Genomic DNA, 16,353 nt, shown 5'->3' with positions numbered 1-16,353 from the left:
CTTAAAGGTGTCGAGTTAGGGCGTAGGGCTCACAGTTCTGCTGCGCCCGATTTATGTGTGAACTTGAGTCGGTTGATCACGTGACTCACAGTTGGCATATCTTTTTCATGACTATGAACTCATGTGGGAAGGTGTTTCTGGGAGGGTCTGGTCTTACACTCTGATTAAAAAGGGTGACTGGATTAAAATCATGTGAAAACAGGTTTTTTTACTCCCAGCTGTGCAGTTGGGTCATACGGGTGATGCTTTTTCTTTATTATTATAAAGAGTTGGATGTGTCTATATGGATTGGAAATGAGGGTCCCTGATGGAAACAAAACTAACGTCTTTCTCAGGTCTACCCCCCCTTAACCAATTGTGTGTATTGCCGTACTGGGTTGTACCCTTTCTGCAATCTGTTGGGTAAAGTTTTTCATTCATTCATTCATGGAGTTGATTGCATCTCGCCCCTCTTGTCGTTCCCCTGGGCGTCTTGGGGATTCAATAAGGTGGTCTAAACAACCTATTGTTGATGTGGGTATGTCAAAACGCACACATAGTGCTAGCTCAGGATGTTCTGTTGGACATTAGCTGACTGGCGCGCCTTGATTGCTTGGGGTAAAACAGCGTTTTTATGAAGCAATTGGGATGGGGGTTTTTCCTCTTCCGACACCCTGTGTGGTTGTCGATGGGTTCCCGTTCATGTCAGGGGATGATAACGGAATGTGTCTGGACATATGGGGAAGGGTCTCACGCCCTGGGGGTGGGCCGCCGGGCGCGGTTCGTACCGAAACGTCTGGGTGGCGCCTTCTTTTTATGTTTTAGGATCAACGCGCATATCTGCCCCTTCTCCTGGGGTTGGCAGGTCGGCGTGGTTAGGGCACGGGACTGGTTCTGGTCGCGCTGGTCCGGATCAGTTACACCCGTTGTCCGCCGGGGATGCAGATCTGCTGTTCTGGTACCCTGAGGGACTTGGGCGTTTTTCAGGGGGAAAAAATGCTAGGTCGGTCCGGGTGTCACAGGGTTGAGCGTTATGGAACCCTTGTTGGGTACTTTGTATTCTGCACTGTCGTAATGGCTTGCGGCCGTGCCAACCTGTACGCGCCCGATCTCGTCGGATCTCGGCCGCTGTGCAGGTTGGTCTTGGTTGGTACTTGGTTGGGTGACCTCCTGGGAATACCAAGTGCGGGGTGCTGGGGCTGGTCTTCCATTTTTTACGCTCTTCTCTTGCGCTTGGCGAAGAGGGGCCTGTTGGGGTGGTTTTTGCCTCCTCGGGGGACCCTGTGCTCCCCTTATCACCGGGCCCGGTCCGGGGTAATGTCTCGTTGACCCGTAGGCCCGGGATAGCCCTGTTGGGAACCGGAACGCGGGCTGCGGCAGTGCCGCAGGTGTGTTTTGGGGTTTCTTTCCTGAGGGGTTATGGGACCAACCATTGCATAGGGTAATGCCTGGGTGGTTGGTTCTCTGGTGTGTTGCTGCAGTGTCAACTCCCGGTTTCTCCGGTTGAGGGTGCCCCTGCACGTTCATGACGTCTGCCGATCGTATCAGCCTTCTCTGTGGAGGCTTGGTTATGCGACAACGCCAGCATACGCCCCTTCCGCCGGGGCGGCTGTGTTCAGCTGTCCTTTCTGGCGCCTGTCTCGTCCGCAGTCTCCAGGCTTGGGTTGACAGCCTGTTGCCTGGTCTTTTTTCCCGGTGCACTGCCTGCTTCCGTTGGTTAACTCTTGTGTGTTACGACCATGCTGTCTGCCTGTTGCAGGGCCTGTGTGCCAGGCGGTGTACTGTTGGGGAGGACAGGGCCCGCTCGGCTGAGGGGCCTTTGTCCGAATACGCTGGCGATGTGGGGGGCGGGGTCACTAGGTGCCCACCTGGTGGGGTCTTGATGCTGGCATCATGGACTTCTCCGGGCCCCCATTCCAGGGAGTCCAGTCCTTTTGGTGGGTCTGGGTCTTCCTTCGCGCTCCGCTGCTACGGCCTTGCCACGGGGTTGGGTTTGCCCTTGATCCCGTGATTCTGGGGGCAGTAACGAGGTTGTTCCCTACGTTCGTTCCCGGGTGGCATGCGGGTTGTGCGTGGGTGTAGTCGTGGGGTCAAGCCACGGTCTGCTCACCCTGTGCGTTGAGTTGCTTGAGTGCCTCTTCGCGCGGTCGGGTCCGTCGCCCTCTCGGTAAACCTCTAATAGGGAGGGTGCCCTCCATTAGGGGGGGTCGGGGGGGCTCGGCCCTCCCTGTTCTGTTGGTTGTGGGGGGCCTTCAGCGGGGTGTATTTGTCGGCCAGTGGCTCCGCTTGGCCTCCCTTTGTGCAGAGTGATGCCAAGCAGAGCCCCTAATGGAACAGAACGTTAGGTTATGGCTATAACCAAGTTCTGTTAATTAGGGGTGACGCTTGGCATCCGACGGCCGCTGCAGCCCTTGACCTCACCTTGTGGTGAAAGCTTGGGAAGGAGGAGAGCAGGTGACCACACACCTGCTTATGAAGGTAAGCTGATGAGGGGTGTGGTCAGACTAATACTGGTATTAAAGGTACATTTGTGGAATTTATTCAGTGCGCGTGCACGTACGCGAGATAGTGCAGAGTGATGCCAAGCGTCACCCCTAATTAACAGAACTTGGTTATAGCCATAACCTAACGTTTTTGCTGGAGGCAGCCTAGAGGTCCCAACCATTCAATTATTTTACAGGACAACAAGCATTTATCACAAAAATATTAACATATTTGTATGTTACAAATATATTTTTCACATTCTTTAAACCCTTGTCTGGCCTGTGACCACCAAGTTGAGAACCATTGCCTGTTATCACACCATAAAAGCCTCCAGTCCACAATGCTATAAGATGGTACTGGCAGCAGGGTTCAGGTTAGGGCTAGACGATATGGCGAAAATATCACATCACAATATTTTTCTTACTCTTGATGGTATAATGGTATTTGAGAAAACTTTTTTTAATGTTATTGTAATACAATTGTCATAGTGCAATTTCATAAAAAAATTGTATATTTTCTAAAAACTTTTTCAGATACTGCTGCAAGGAATATTTTTCCTTTTTAAAGTTTGATTAACTTTACATACAATATGTATATATTATATACTATGTATTATATCATGGACGGCCGTATTGTAAAAATCGACACTATACCTTTGCATGGATCCATGACGGGATACCTTCATATTCGTTATACCTTCCAGCCCTAGTCCAGGTACATTTTCAACAAAATTTCTTCAAAATTCTACATTTGAGAAACGTCTGACATGAAAGGTCCAGTCTAATCCCACAAATAATAAATATTTTTTTTTAAATACATTTTGAATAGATTGAACTGAAAAATAAACTGACAACGAATTCTGACAGCAGGCGCACCACTTCACAGTGGGAGATGTTTGTATATGAAAGGTAGGACCATAGTGAGGGACACAATGTTCGTTTCCATCGAAAAAATACACTGTTAAAATAAAAGCAGCTAATATATCTATCTTTCTCTCTATCTCTCTCTCTCTCTCTCTCTCTCTCTCTCTCTCTCTCTCTCTCTCTCACACACGCAAACACAGGCACACACATCACATTTGTGTACCATTTTCAGCATCAACTGGCATACCTCAGGTGACGTGTTGGAGAATGAATCCCACCCCCCCCTCTTTTCTGCAAAATAGTTAAGACAAAGGACACGTAACACAAACAAGACCAACCAAATTCAAGTGAACACAGTCAAAGAGTTTTTCCTCAGCTTTTTTTTTAGAACTTATTTACTGTGGTTTTGCTGTGTTAGACGCAGAGGAACAGCATGTGAAACAGTCTCTACTGATTCTCTCTGAGGGCACGTCCTGTTTCTTCCCCTCCCCACCGCTCTCTGGCTGTCCACCTTCCGGATTCGCCAGAAACAGTTAAAAAATGCTGCACTTCTGACTGTCCATATATGCATACAGTTCATAGCAAGTGCTTATGATCTTTCACCGTTCGCCATCGTCTTACATTCCCCACCATCTCCATCTCCATGTCCGCTGTGCGTCTCTGAAAAGGCTAATGTCAGGAGAGCTCTCTTCCTACTGACCATTTGAGATACAGCAGGGCACCAGGGGTCCATCGGGACAGAGCCGCTCCCTTTCCTCCTCCTCCTCCTCCTCCTCCTCCTCCCCCTCCTCCTCCTCCTGTTCCCTCCTGTTCAGGTGAGTTACATCAGTCAGTCACATAGTCACAGAGCAGAGACCTTGACGATGTTGGAGCTAGCCGAGCTAGATGTGGTGTGTATGCTGGGGACCGGGGGTTGGCCTGCCGGCGGTAGGGGCTGCCTGCGCTGGGGGGGTCCATGGAGCCCATCACCGTCGTTGGTCAAGGGGGGTGGCGCAGGCAGACTGATGATCGCCGTGGTGATCTGACCGCCCTTACAGTTGATTCTGCCGCTGTTGGAGGTTTTCAGGTTAAGATTGGAGCGACTGAGAGAGAGAGAGAGAGAGAGAGAGAGAGAGAGAGAGAGAGAGAGAGAGAGAGAGAGAGAGAGAGAGAGAGAGAGAGAGAGAGAGAGAGAGAGAGAGAGAGAGAGAGAGAGAGAGAGAGACAGAGACAGAGACAGAGAGAGAGAGAGAGAGAGAGAGAGAGAGAGAGAGAGAGAGAGAGAGAGAGAGAGAGAGAGAGATTGTTATTGTTATTCAAAACTGTAATGGATCATTTGCATGATCCAACAGTGCTCTCTAGTGGCCTCTTTGATCACTGCATGCCTTACCGTACTGTACTGTACTTTCCATTATGCAGCTATAATAGGCATCAGGTGTGAATTGAACAAAAGGATAATGGTAGAGAGTTAAGGAACGTTTTCCCTCATGTGTTCCTTTTAAAGCTGCAATAATTCTTTTCTGACAGTATTTTTCACATTTTCAAAACTTTTTATGACCACCTGCCCTCAGAAGGTCTCATATACATTTACATTCAGTAATTCAGCTGACGCCTTTATCCAAAGTGACTTTAATCCGAAGTCAGCAGGAAGGGTACAACTCTGCCAGCTCCTCAAACACTGTCGAACTTGAGTGCTACAGTCTTGATTGCATATTAGCATAGTAGGTAATAATATAGGCACGGTAGATTCCTTAGCAGAGTGCATACTAGTAAAATACAGTAGAAAGGTTAATATTATAAAAAACATTTGTTTAATTTCAGATATTAATTGAAGAAGTGTGTTTTTGGTCGACAATGGAACATTGGGTGGGTTTCGGCTGTCCTGACTGTGCCATGGTGTCCTACTCAATCAACCCTGTGCCACCAGTGGCCAGTTTGTTCTAGTTTGATTGATTGATTGAAAACTTTATTAACAGATTGCAGAATGGGTACAGTACAGTACAGCTCAATACATACAATTGTTAAGGGGATGCAGACCAGAGAAAGACTTTCGTCTTGTTTACATCAGGGTCCCCCTAGACTCTTAATTACATCAATATCATCAATATCAGAACATTATTATTTTTGTAGGTGAAGTATTTAATGTTCTCTATTGTTAATTTTCACCTTGTTTAACAACCAGGAAATATACCAGGAAAGTATACATGTATTGGAGTTGGAATCTAGAAATCCATGCACAAAAACAATAATTGTTTTCAGCAAATTAAAGAAATAATTTGTTACAACAACATTGTGCCATTATTTATTTACAATGATCACTTTGGCAAAACAAGACATGGCTTTCATTTTGGGGAAATTAAATAAAATAATTATTGCAGCTATAACCTAAGAGGGATGTATTGACTGGTTTGTGTTAATGCATGATGCCCAAGTTTCTCTGTTGTGCTTGGAGCCCAACATGACCCAAAAAAAGAATCTGTCCAAATCTGATGGAGACCTGACATATGACAAACCGTCTGTGAGCCAACAATCAGCTGAACCCAGAAGCGGATTTCCCTGATATTTAATTAGTAAATAATAACAGTATTTGTCAACAATATTTCTGAACCCCAGTCTAACCCAAATCCAAGTAAGTAGGGAATTCAGTGCTACCCAACCTGAACCCAGTTGGGTCCATACAGGTCTAGTTCGGTTTCGGTGTCTCTACGCGCTTGTGGCTCACCTGGTTTTGTGGGAATGGGTGTCACCACATTGTATGTGGATGGCACTGAGCTCCTGCAGGGGTCCCTGGTGAGTTGGGCCGGGGTGGAGCACACTGGCATTGGGCAGAGGGGTGTTCCTCTTCACCCTGCGGCTACAGCAGGTTCCCAGGGAGCTGTCCTGGCTGGACAGAGAGGGGCTGCGGGAAGGGTAGCTCTGGAGAGCCGTCTCTAAACAGTTCTGTTCATATACCTGCTCATCCACAAACTCATGGGCCTGAAGAGGAGACAGACAGACAGACAGACAGACAGACAGACAGACAGACAGACAGACAGACAGACAGACAGACAGACAGACAGACAGACAGACAGACAGACAGACAGACAGACAGACAGACAGACAGACAGACAGACAGACAGACAGACAGACAGACAGACAGACAGACAGACAGACAGACAGACAGACAGACAGACAGACAGACAGACAGACAGACAGACAGACAGACAGACAGACAGACAGACAGACAGACAGACAGACAGACAGACAGACAGACAGACAGACAGACAGACAGACAGACAGACAGACAGACAGACAGACAGACAGACAGACAGACAGACAGACAGACAGACAGACAGACAGACAGACAGACAGACAGACAGACAGACAGACAGACAGACAGACAGACAGACAGACAGACAGACAGACAGACAGACAGACAGACAGACAGACAGACAGACAGACAGACAGACAGACAGACAGACAGACAGACAGACAGACAGACAGACAGACAGACAGACAGACAGACAGACAGACAGACAGACAGACAGACAGACAGACAGACAGACAGACAGACAGACAGACAGACAGACAGACAGACAGACAGACAGACAGACAGACAGACAGACAGACAGACAGACAGACAGACAGACAGACAGACAGACAGACAGACAGACAGACAGACAGACAGACAGACAGACAGACAGACAGACAGACAGACAGACAGACAGACAGACAGACAGACAGACAGACAGACAGACAGACAGACAGACAGACAGACAGACAGACAGACAGACAGACAGACAGACAGACAGACAGACAGACAGACAGACAGACAGACAGACAGACAGACAGACAGACAGACAGACAGACAGACAGACAGACAGACAGACAGACAGACAGACAGACAGACAGACAGACAGACAGACAGACAGACAGACAGACAGACAGACAGACAGACAGACAGACAGACAGACAGACAGACAGACAGACAGACAGACAGACAGACAGACAGACAGACAGACAGACAGACAGACAGACAGACAGACAGACAGACAGACAGACAGACAGACAGACAGACAGACAGACAGACAGACAGACAGACAGACAGACAGACAGACAGACAGACAGACAGACAGACAGACAGACAGACAGACAGACAGACAGACAGACAGACAGACAGACAGACAGACAGACAGACAGACAGACAGACAGACAGACAGACAGACAGACAGACAGACAGACAGACAGACAGACAGACAGACAGACAGACAGACAGACAGACAGACAGACAGACAGACAGACAGACAGACAGACAGACAGACAGACAGACAGACAGACAGACAGACAGACAGACAGACAGACAGACAGACAGACAGACAGACAGACAGACAGACAGACAGACAGACAGACAGACAGACAGACAGACAGACAGACAGACAGACAGACAGACAGACAGACAGACAGACAGACAGACAGACAGACAGACAGACAGACAGACAGACAGACAGACAGACAGACAGACAGACAGACAGACAGACAGACAGACAGACAGACAGACAGACAGACAGACAGACAGACAGACAGACAGACAGACAGACAGACAGACAGACAGACAGACAGACAGACAGACAGACAGACAGACAGACAGACAGACAGACAGACAGACAGACAGACAGACAGACAGACAGACAGACAGACAGACAGACAGACAGACAGACAGACAGACAGACAGACAGACAGACAGACAGACAGACAGACAGACAGACAGACAGACAGACAGACAGACAGACAGACAGACAGACAGACAGACAGACAGACAGACAGACAGACAGACAGACAGACAGACAGACAGACAGACAGACAGACAGACAGACAGACAGACAGACAGACAGACAGACAGACAGACAGACAGACAGACAGACAGACAGACAGACAGACAGACAGACAGACAGACAGACAGACAGACAGACAGACAGACAGACAGACAGACAGACAGACAGACAGACAGACAGACAGACAGACAGACAGACAGACAGACAGACAGACAGACAGACAGACAGACAGACAGACAGACAGACAGACAGACAGACAGACAGACAGACAGACAGACAGACAGACAGACAGACAGACAGACAGACAGACAGACAGACAGACAGACAGACAGACAGACAGACAGACAGACAGACAGACAGACAGACAGACAGACAGACAGACAGACAGACAGACAGACAGACAGACAGACAGACAGACAGACAGACAGACAGACAGACAGACAGACAGACAGACAGACAGACAGACAGACAGACAGACAGACAGACAGACAGACAGACAGACAGACAGACAGACAGACAGACAGACAGACAGACAGACAGACAGACAGACAGACAGACAGACAGACAGACAGACAGACAGACAGACAGACAGACAGACAGACAGACAGACAGACAGACAGACAGACAGACAGACAGACAGACAGACAGACAGACAGACAGACAGACAGACAGACAGACAGACAGACAGACAGACAGACAGACAGACAGACAGACAGACAGACAGACAGACAGACAGACAGACAGACAGACAGACAGACAGACAGACAGACAGACAGACAGACAGACAGACAGACAGACAGACAGACAGACAGACAGACAGACAGACAGACAGACAGACAGACAGACAGACAGACAGACAGACAGACAGACAGACAGACAGACAGACAGACAGACAGACAGACAGACAGACAGACAGACAGACAGACAGACAGACAGACAGACAGACAGACAGACAGACAGACAGACAGACAGACAGACAGACAGACAGACAGACAGACAGACAGACAGACAGACAGACAGACAGACAGACAGACAGACAGACAGACAGACAGACAGACAGACAGACAGACAGACAGACAGACAGACAGACAGACAGACAGACAGACAGACAGACAGACAGACAGACAGACAGACAGACAGACAGACAGACAGACAGACAGACAGACAGACAGACAGACAGACAGACAGACAGACAGACAGACAGACAGACAGACAGACAGACAGACAGACAGACAGACAGACAGACAGACAGACAGACAGACAGACAGACAGACAGACAGACAGACAGACAGACAGACAGACAGACAGACAGACAGACAGACAGACAGACAGACAGACAGACAGACAGACAGACAGACAGACAGACAGACAGACAGACAGACAGACAGACAGACAGACAGACAGACAGACAGACAGACAGACAGACAGACAGACAGACAGACAGACTTAATACACCTGATAACTTGTTTCAAATGTAACCTCCTTGTTACTGGTACCTAACACAAATCAACTCCTTCACGGCTCCAAATACAGTTGAAAAGCTACTCAAAGCTAATGTTCTGCTTCACTAAAACTACTGACAGGCGTCTCCGGTTCTGAATAAATATTCCATAATTTTGACAAGAGATACGTTCTACTTGTAAACAATCAGAAATGTCATAACAAATGAGGCAATTTCATCTATTTCTTGAAACGACAGTGCTTGTGGTGAGTTTTTGACACAAGACCGAACAACATCATTGTCACAATATGACAAATAATGATGACATAGGCTGCTGTGGATGAATTGTTAACTGTCTGGAGACTCAATGTGTGGAGTTACTTGCCGATACAATGTCAATCAATTTAAATTAAACGTTTCTGTCAAAGCAATCATTTGGAACAAAGGTTATCGATGAAAGTAGATGAAAAGTCTTCGAAACACAGAAGAGGGGGGACATTTTAATGTGAATATATTTGAATATCGAGAAGAGATTGACACAGAAAGATGTGAAAGACAGAGATGAAGGAGCGGTAGAAATGATAGAGGAAAGAAAAAAAGATGGCCTATAGGTTCCAATCCCGCCAAAACATTATGACATTATTTCTCTATTGTCTCTGTCATTAAGGGGAATAATGTTTCCCATTCTCCTTTACAGAGACAGAAGCGGAGGTATAGTTCATGCTGTGGACTCACTGTGGTCTTCTCCAGACAATGCAGTAGGTGGTGGTGTTGACACTCTATCAGGGACGTGCACTTACTCAGCTTCTGCTCTTCCTCTTCTGTTCCCTGCGCACACACACAAACACATACACGCAAACACACACACGCACATGTGCAAATGCATGTGTAATCGCACACAAGCAGGCACACAGATGGCAACAAATCTGTTATCCCAAAGCGAATTGGACTCACTGTACACAATTCCAGACTTTTGTTCAATATTACTGGCAAGAAAATATTTATTTAAATCGAATTCAGGATTCCAGCAAGATATATATATTTATATGTATTTATTTATTTATTTTGTATGCTGCTGTCACTGCAAAAGTATCATGCTATTTCCATTATCCTTTGTGACTACCATGATGGTAGTGATCGCTATGATGGTTTAAATTGGATTGCATCATGATATTATGGTACCATTTAAATACAAAAGTGGTATCATGACTTTTACTATGGATGTACCATTGTAAACAATTCATACAATGGCTATACCATGTTAACTATTTATACAATGGCTGGTACCAAGGTCAATTATTTATAGAATGGCCGGTACCATGGTAAATTATTTATACAATGGCCGGTACCATGGTAAACTATTTATACAATGGCTGGTACCATGGTAAACTATTTATACTATGGCTGGTACCATGGTAAATTATTTTTACACTGACTGTACCATGTTAACTATTTATACAATGGCCGGTACCATGGTTAACTATTTATACAATGGCCGGTACCTTGTTAACTATTTATACAATGGCCAGTACCATGGTAAACTATTTATACAATGGCCGGTACCATGGTTAACTATTTATACAATGGCCGGTACCAGGATACACTATTTATACAATGGCCGGTACACTATTTATACAATGGCCAGTACCAGGGTACACTATTTATACAATGGCCGGTACCATGGTAAACTATTTATACAATGGCCGGTACCATGGTTAACTATTTATACAATGGCCGGTACCAGGGTACACTATTTATACAATGGCTGGTACCATGGTAAACTATTTATACAATGGCCGGTACCATGGTAAACTATTTATACAATGGCTGGTACCATGGTAAAACCATGAATACCATCAAACTACCATGATGCTTTCTTGTAAGGGGGATGCTTGTTGAAGCTACTGCAGGTCTACTGCTTGTCTGCTACTCCATGCTGCATTCAAATAGTTGACCAGACAATCATTCCTAAAGCTCAGGTTTTGATAAGGTAATTTAATGTATAATGCCCTCAATAACCTCATCAACAGGATTCATTCAATTGTATTTCTTTTTAGGGTAATGTATAGTGCCTTCAGTAACATCAGCTTGCTAGGGTAATGTAGTGTATAGTGTCTTCAGTAACTTCAGCTTGCTATGGTCATGTAATGTATAGTGTCAGTAACTTCAGCTTGCTAGGGTAATGTAATGTATAGTGTCTTCAGTAACAGCTTGCTACGGTAATGTAATGTATAATGTCTTTAGTAACAGCTTGCTAGGGTAATTTTGTTTCCCTGCAAAGCAGTTTGTGAAAATAATTTCCCCTTGGGGATTATTGAAGTCTTCATTCATTCATCTTTCAGGGAGATTTCAGACGAGCAATTATCTGATTTCAATATCTGATTAGGTACCTAATAACAATGGTTGATGTGTCAGATAGTCAAGAGCAAAACATGCAAGAAAGAGAAGGAAGGAAGAAAGGAAAGAAAAGAAAAATAAAGGTTAACATTTATTAAACACTTCTCTGGGTATTGTTTGTTGTTTATGGTTTATTTAGGATCCCCATTAGCTACACTAGAGTGTGCACCATAGTGTGCAAGCAAGTCTGGCTGGGGACCCAGAGGAAAGCAACCAGGAAATGCTTTGTTGTGATTGAAGGATCAAGAAAGGGGCAGTGTTTGAGATCAACTCAAGTCAATTCCACTTCTCCCTCTGTAGACTCAGAATCAAGGCACAACAGAGAGGCTTTTTAGGAAAATAAAACCTCACCTCAAAGGGTGCCAGAGCTACCAAATATTTCAGTAAAGGTGGAAGATAATGAAAAGAAAAAAAAGCAAGGCCATACATTTGATATCAAGGTAAGAACGACCACGTGTCAAAGCGATTGTTGTGTTTTAGCCTCTATCTATCCACATTGCAGCCCAATCCTCCAAACTGTCTGCGAGGGAGGATAACTGACCTCCAGCACGCTAATTCAAATTCTAGACACATAAAGAGAACTCGGTGATGTGGACAAGAAACCATTCCGCCCCTCTGATGTCTCAATGTTTCGATCTCAATGTCTGAGAAGTTTGTCATCCGGGAGAATTCCTCCTGGAGACGTATGCGCTCCAAGGAGACGTCTTTTGATCACTTGATGTGAGTAAGAGCCTGAAATCCTAGTCTGTTTGACGTTCAACCCCTGATACAGGGTTCCTGCTGGTTTCAACAAGTTCAATTGAAAACTTTTAAAGACATTTTTAAGACCATTTTGAATCGGATTTAATACCTATTTCACGGCCATACTGGCAAAAAAGTATGAAGGAAAATGACTCTGAAAAGTAATTCCATACGAATTGCTGGGGAGGAACTGATTACTGGCTATTACTGTACTGCTTACCCAAACACATTCAAGATAAGATAAGATAAGATATTCCTTTATTGGTCCCCTTGGGGAAATTCAGGTTTAATTAAGCGTAATCGTATTCAAGACATTTGAATTGGCATACAATTCTGATTATTAAATGTAAGAGTAAGACTTTATAAGACTTTTTGAAGATCCGTGGGAACCCTGCTGCTCAGTCAGTAAGGCAAAACCTGATTGAGGTTGTACCTGCTCTGCATCAACCAGGGTATAATGTGCCTGCTCACACAGCCTTCCTGTCTATTACAGGGGTTCTCAAACGGTTTTGCACCAAGGACCCCCAATTATATGCAGATTTGGTCCCCCATCTGAGAAAATTCTGCCTGTGAAATCCCATCAGAAGAACAATTTGACGGCTTAAGATTTACTATGGTACGGAATAGTAAATTACAGTCTGCCTTAATAACAACGGAGAGAAAGCAGATTATGATCACAATAACCCTTCCCTTTGTACATGATCTTATTATGCTAACTAGCAAAAAACTGTTAAATTAAATTACATTTTGTTTTGCTGGAGCATAGCCATGTATCCCGGGACCACAGATCTATTAGCATTACATGCTCTGCATCTGCCAGAGTACCAATACATTGGCCAATGAAAAAGGTCAGACCTATAAAAGGGTCTTGTCATGATACTAATGAGTGGAAAGGAAGCAAACACCAACAGGAAAATACTTTGAGGTCATATATTAGGTCTATTCTAATGAGTGGAAGGATTAGCAACAAATGATCATCTGTAAACAAGTCCACCTCATCTCAGTAATCAATAACTGACCTCAAACCCCGCCCTCTTTTCTTGATCCTCCAATCACAGCTGTTGCTTCCCTCAGACAAACGTTTGGACAAACTCCTTATCTTAAGAGAAAGCTCAACATGGAACATCTTATCTAAGTATAAACTCTGCAACATACCCCTTCCAACCCATGCAGTGGTGCTGAGTGACTGACAGCGGTGACACCACTGCAGTGGTGCTGAGTGACTGACAGCGGTGACACCACTGCAGTGGTGCTGAGTGACTGACAGCGGTGACACCACTGTAATTTGATGTGCCGGGACTGTGGCAGCCTCATCACAAACGCTGACAGAAGGCCCGATTTCTCAGCACTCACAGACGGGCATTTATATGATCATTCCAGCCACTCCTCAGAACCCCCGGGAGGTTTCACACTAGAATCGATTAGATCCGAATGGATTTTGGTAACGTGTCGTCAGCAAGGCAAGGACTGTGTCACTCTCCAAGTGCGATGATGGACTGGATAGCATACTGGCCATTTGTGTGCATGCATAACAGAGGACAAAATACAGATGGCTGTGGTGGTTTGGTGGGTGTTTGTTATGAATGAAAACAACATCCAATCTACGGTGTGATCTCGACACCGTGGACACATGTCAGCACACAATGCCAAGAAGAGAAATGTAGTGTATATAATACAACAACTAACGATAATCACAGAGGGGAGAGAAAAGACAGAGAGACAGGCCTATTGGAAGCCACAGAAGTCAGGGACAGTTGCTTTACAGGTACACCTCCCCAGCATATGCATGCTGATCTCTCACTCACTGATGGTGCTGTTGTTGAATAATTTGCTACAGTCTTTTAATGCAGAGTGACGCAAACAAATACAAAAGCTGACCGCATCTGAGTGTGCCTATTTGACAGATGTGAATGGAGGCCAAATTTGAGATATTCAAAGAGATTACAGCGATAGAAGCTTATAACGGACTCACTGAGCGGTAATGTGATCGTTGACATAACCGCTATAATCACCCCTCCCTTTTATAATGCGGGGCGACAGTGGCTCAGGAGGTAGAGCAGTCGTCTGGTAATCCGGAGGTTCCTGGTTCGATTCCCGCTCCTCCTGGGCAGCGTGTCAAAGTGTCCTTGAGCAAGACACTTAACACCAATTTTGCTCCCGATGTGCAGGTTGGCACCTTGCATGGTTGCCTCTGCCATCGGTGTGTGAATGTGTGAGTGAATGGGTCAAATGTGAGGAACAAATTGTAAAAGCGCTATATAAATGCAGTCATTTACCATTTATAATGAGAATCTAATGACACTGTCTGTAACTTTTTCTGTTTTATAATAACTTCTTGATGACCACGGCAGATAGTAACTGTTGTTTTGTGTGTAACTTTGTATCTGTATCTGTGTGTGTGTTGATTGTGTCATCTCAAAGGTATTAGGTTTAGTAGAGTGATCTTTGATATATATTTTTTTATAAAATAATATTCAGAACGAGCATGGAGAATTGCCTCTATGGTAATAAATACTAGTTTAGCCTCTTCGCTGTAAGTGCTTGTGAAGCTGTCTGTGGGGTCGTGGGTCATCCTCACCGTCAGTTCCAGCAGCTCGTTGAGGAGCCCGTTGCGTTTGCTCTGGAGGAAAGCGTTGGAGCTGCCCGTCTTCGCTATTCTTATCCTGGACAGTCTGGCTTTCTGTGCATGGGAAGAGGAACAGGTCGAAATGTCAGACAGGAGGAGAAGAGAGAAAGAGAGAGAGAGGGGGGGGGGGGGGGGTGGTGGTGATGAGAGATGACTAACGCTTTATCTAATAGTGGAGATGTGCCAACTCGTCACATTTGTTCTGGTATCTCTGGGGTTGGCGTCACTGCTACCAAAATAATACGCTTCTTAATGTAATTTTTTACTCCCCAGGGTTTTGTGCCTCTTTGAAGCTGCAATTCCTGCGGTAAATTAGGGGCCTCTACGGACTGAAGCGTTTAAAATGAATCCTTTCAGAAGGGGAGGGGGGTAACACAAGAGATTCAGAGCCTGAAACAATCAACTAAACGAATTACAGAATGAGAGCTGTGTGAAGTGCGAGAGCAAAATGAAGCCAAATTGACTGACAAACTAGTGACGGGTCTGTCAGCGACCGAGACGCCACTAATGGAGGGATGATGACAGTGTTGGTGCTTGAAACACTGTGGAGTTTTTTGTTGTGACTCCCACCTCGTCACTACCTGTTGAGCCTAATCAAGCGCAATGCGGAGCAGCTGGGCACGCCCGGAGGCAGAGACACCTGCTGCATAGAGAGCCCGACAGCCCATCTCTCAGTGCTTGATCATACTGATCACTCGTGGTTAGTCTAACATCTAACTAACGTAACTTCAAGTCTTAGTATATGTCTCTCGTGTTGGATTATCCCCTGCTCCGTTGTTTTGTTTTCCCATGTTTCGTTCTTGTTCTAACGTGCGTTATTTTCTCCTCTCTCCCTATCAAGGAACCGAACCCCCACCCGGAAATCCCTGTGTCGCTGCCGGCTCTCTCTCACTCACTGCTTGCTCCTCTGGATAACCCCCCCTTCCTCTGTTCCACCTGGACTGGTTAGTACACGCACACGAAAACAACAGTCTGTCACATTTACATACTACACCACATGAGTTTTGCACGCTAGACACACGCACCCATACA

General features: G+C 45.6%; 1 protein-coding gene across 2 annotated transcripts in view; it reads right to left on the bottom strand.

Moving 5' to 3' along the window:
• Positions 1 to 4,167: 4,167 nt before the first annotated feature.
• LOC311231232 (A-type voltage-gated potassium channel KCND3-like) overlaps positions 4,168 to 16,353 on the bottom strand; it is a gene marked incomplete at both ends in the record, with an annotated part of 449,547 nt that continues 437,361 nt past the window's right edge. For both annotated transcript variants that reach the window (XM_084317775.1, XM_084317776.1), the window contains 4 exons: positions 4,168 to 4,408; positions 6,028 to 6,281; positions 10,293 to 10,385; positions 15,274 to 15,375. In XM_084317775.1, coding sequence (XP_084173901.1) covers positions 4,168 to 4,408; positions 6,028 to 6,281; positions 10,293 to 10,385; positions 15,274 to 15,375 — 690 coding nt within the window. The remainder of the gene's footprint in view (positions 4,409 to 6,027; positions 6,282 to 10,292; positions 10,386 to 15,273; positions 15,376 to 16,353) is intronic.

This window comes from Notolepis coatsorum (assembly GCF_963971535.1).
Source record: "Notolepis coatsorum genome assembly, chromosome: 6".
Lineage (NCBI taxonomy): Eukaryota > Metazoa > Chordata > Actinopteri > Aulopiformes > Paralepididae > Notolepis > Notolepis coatsorum.
Note: the sequence above shows the minus strand (reverse complement) of the source record. Positions and strands in the feature narration are given on the sequence as shown.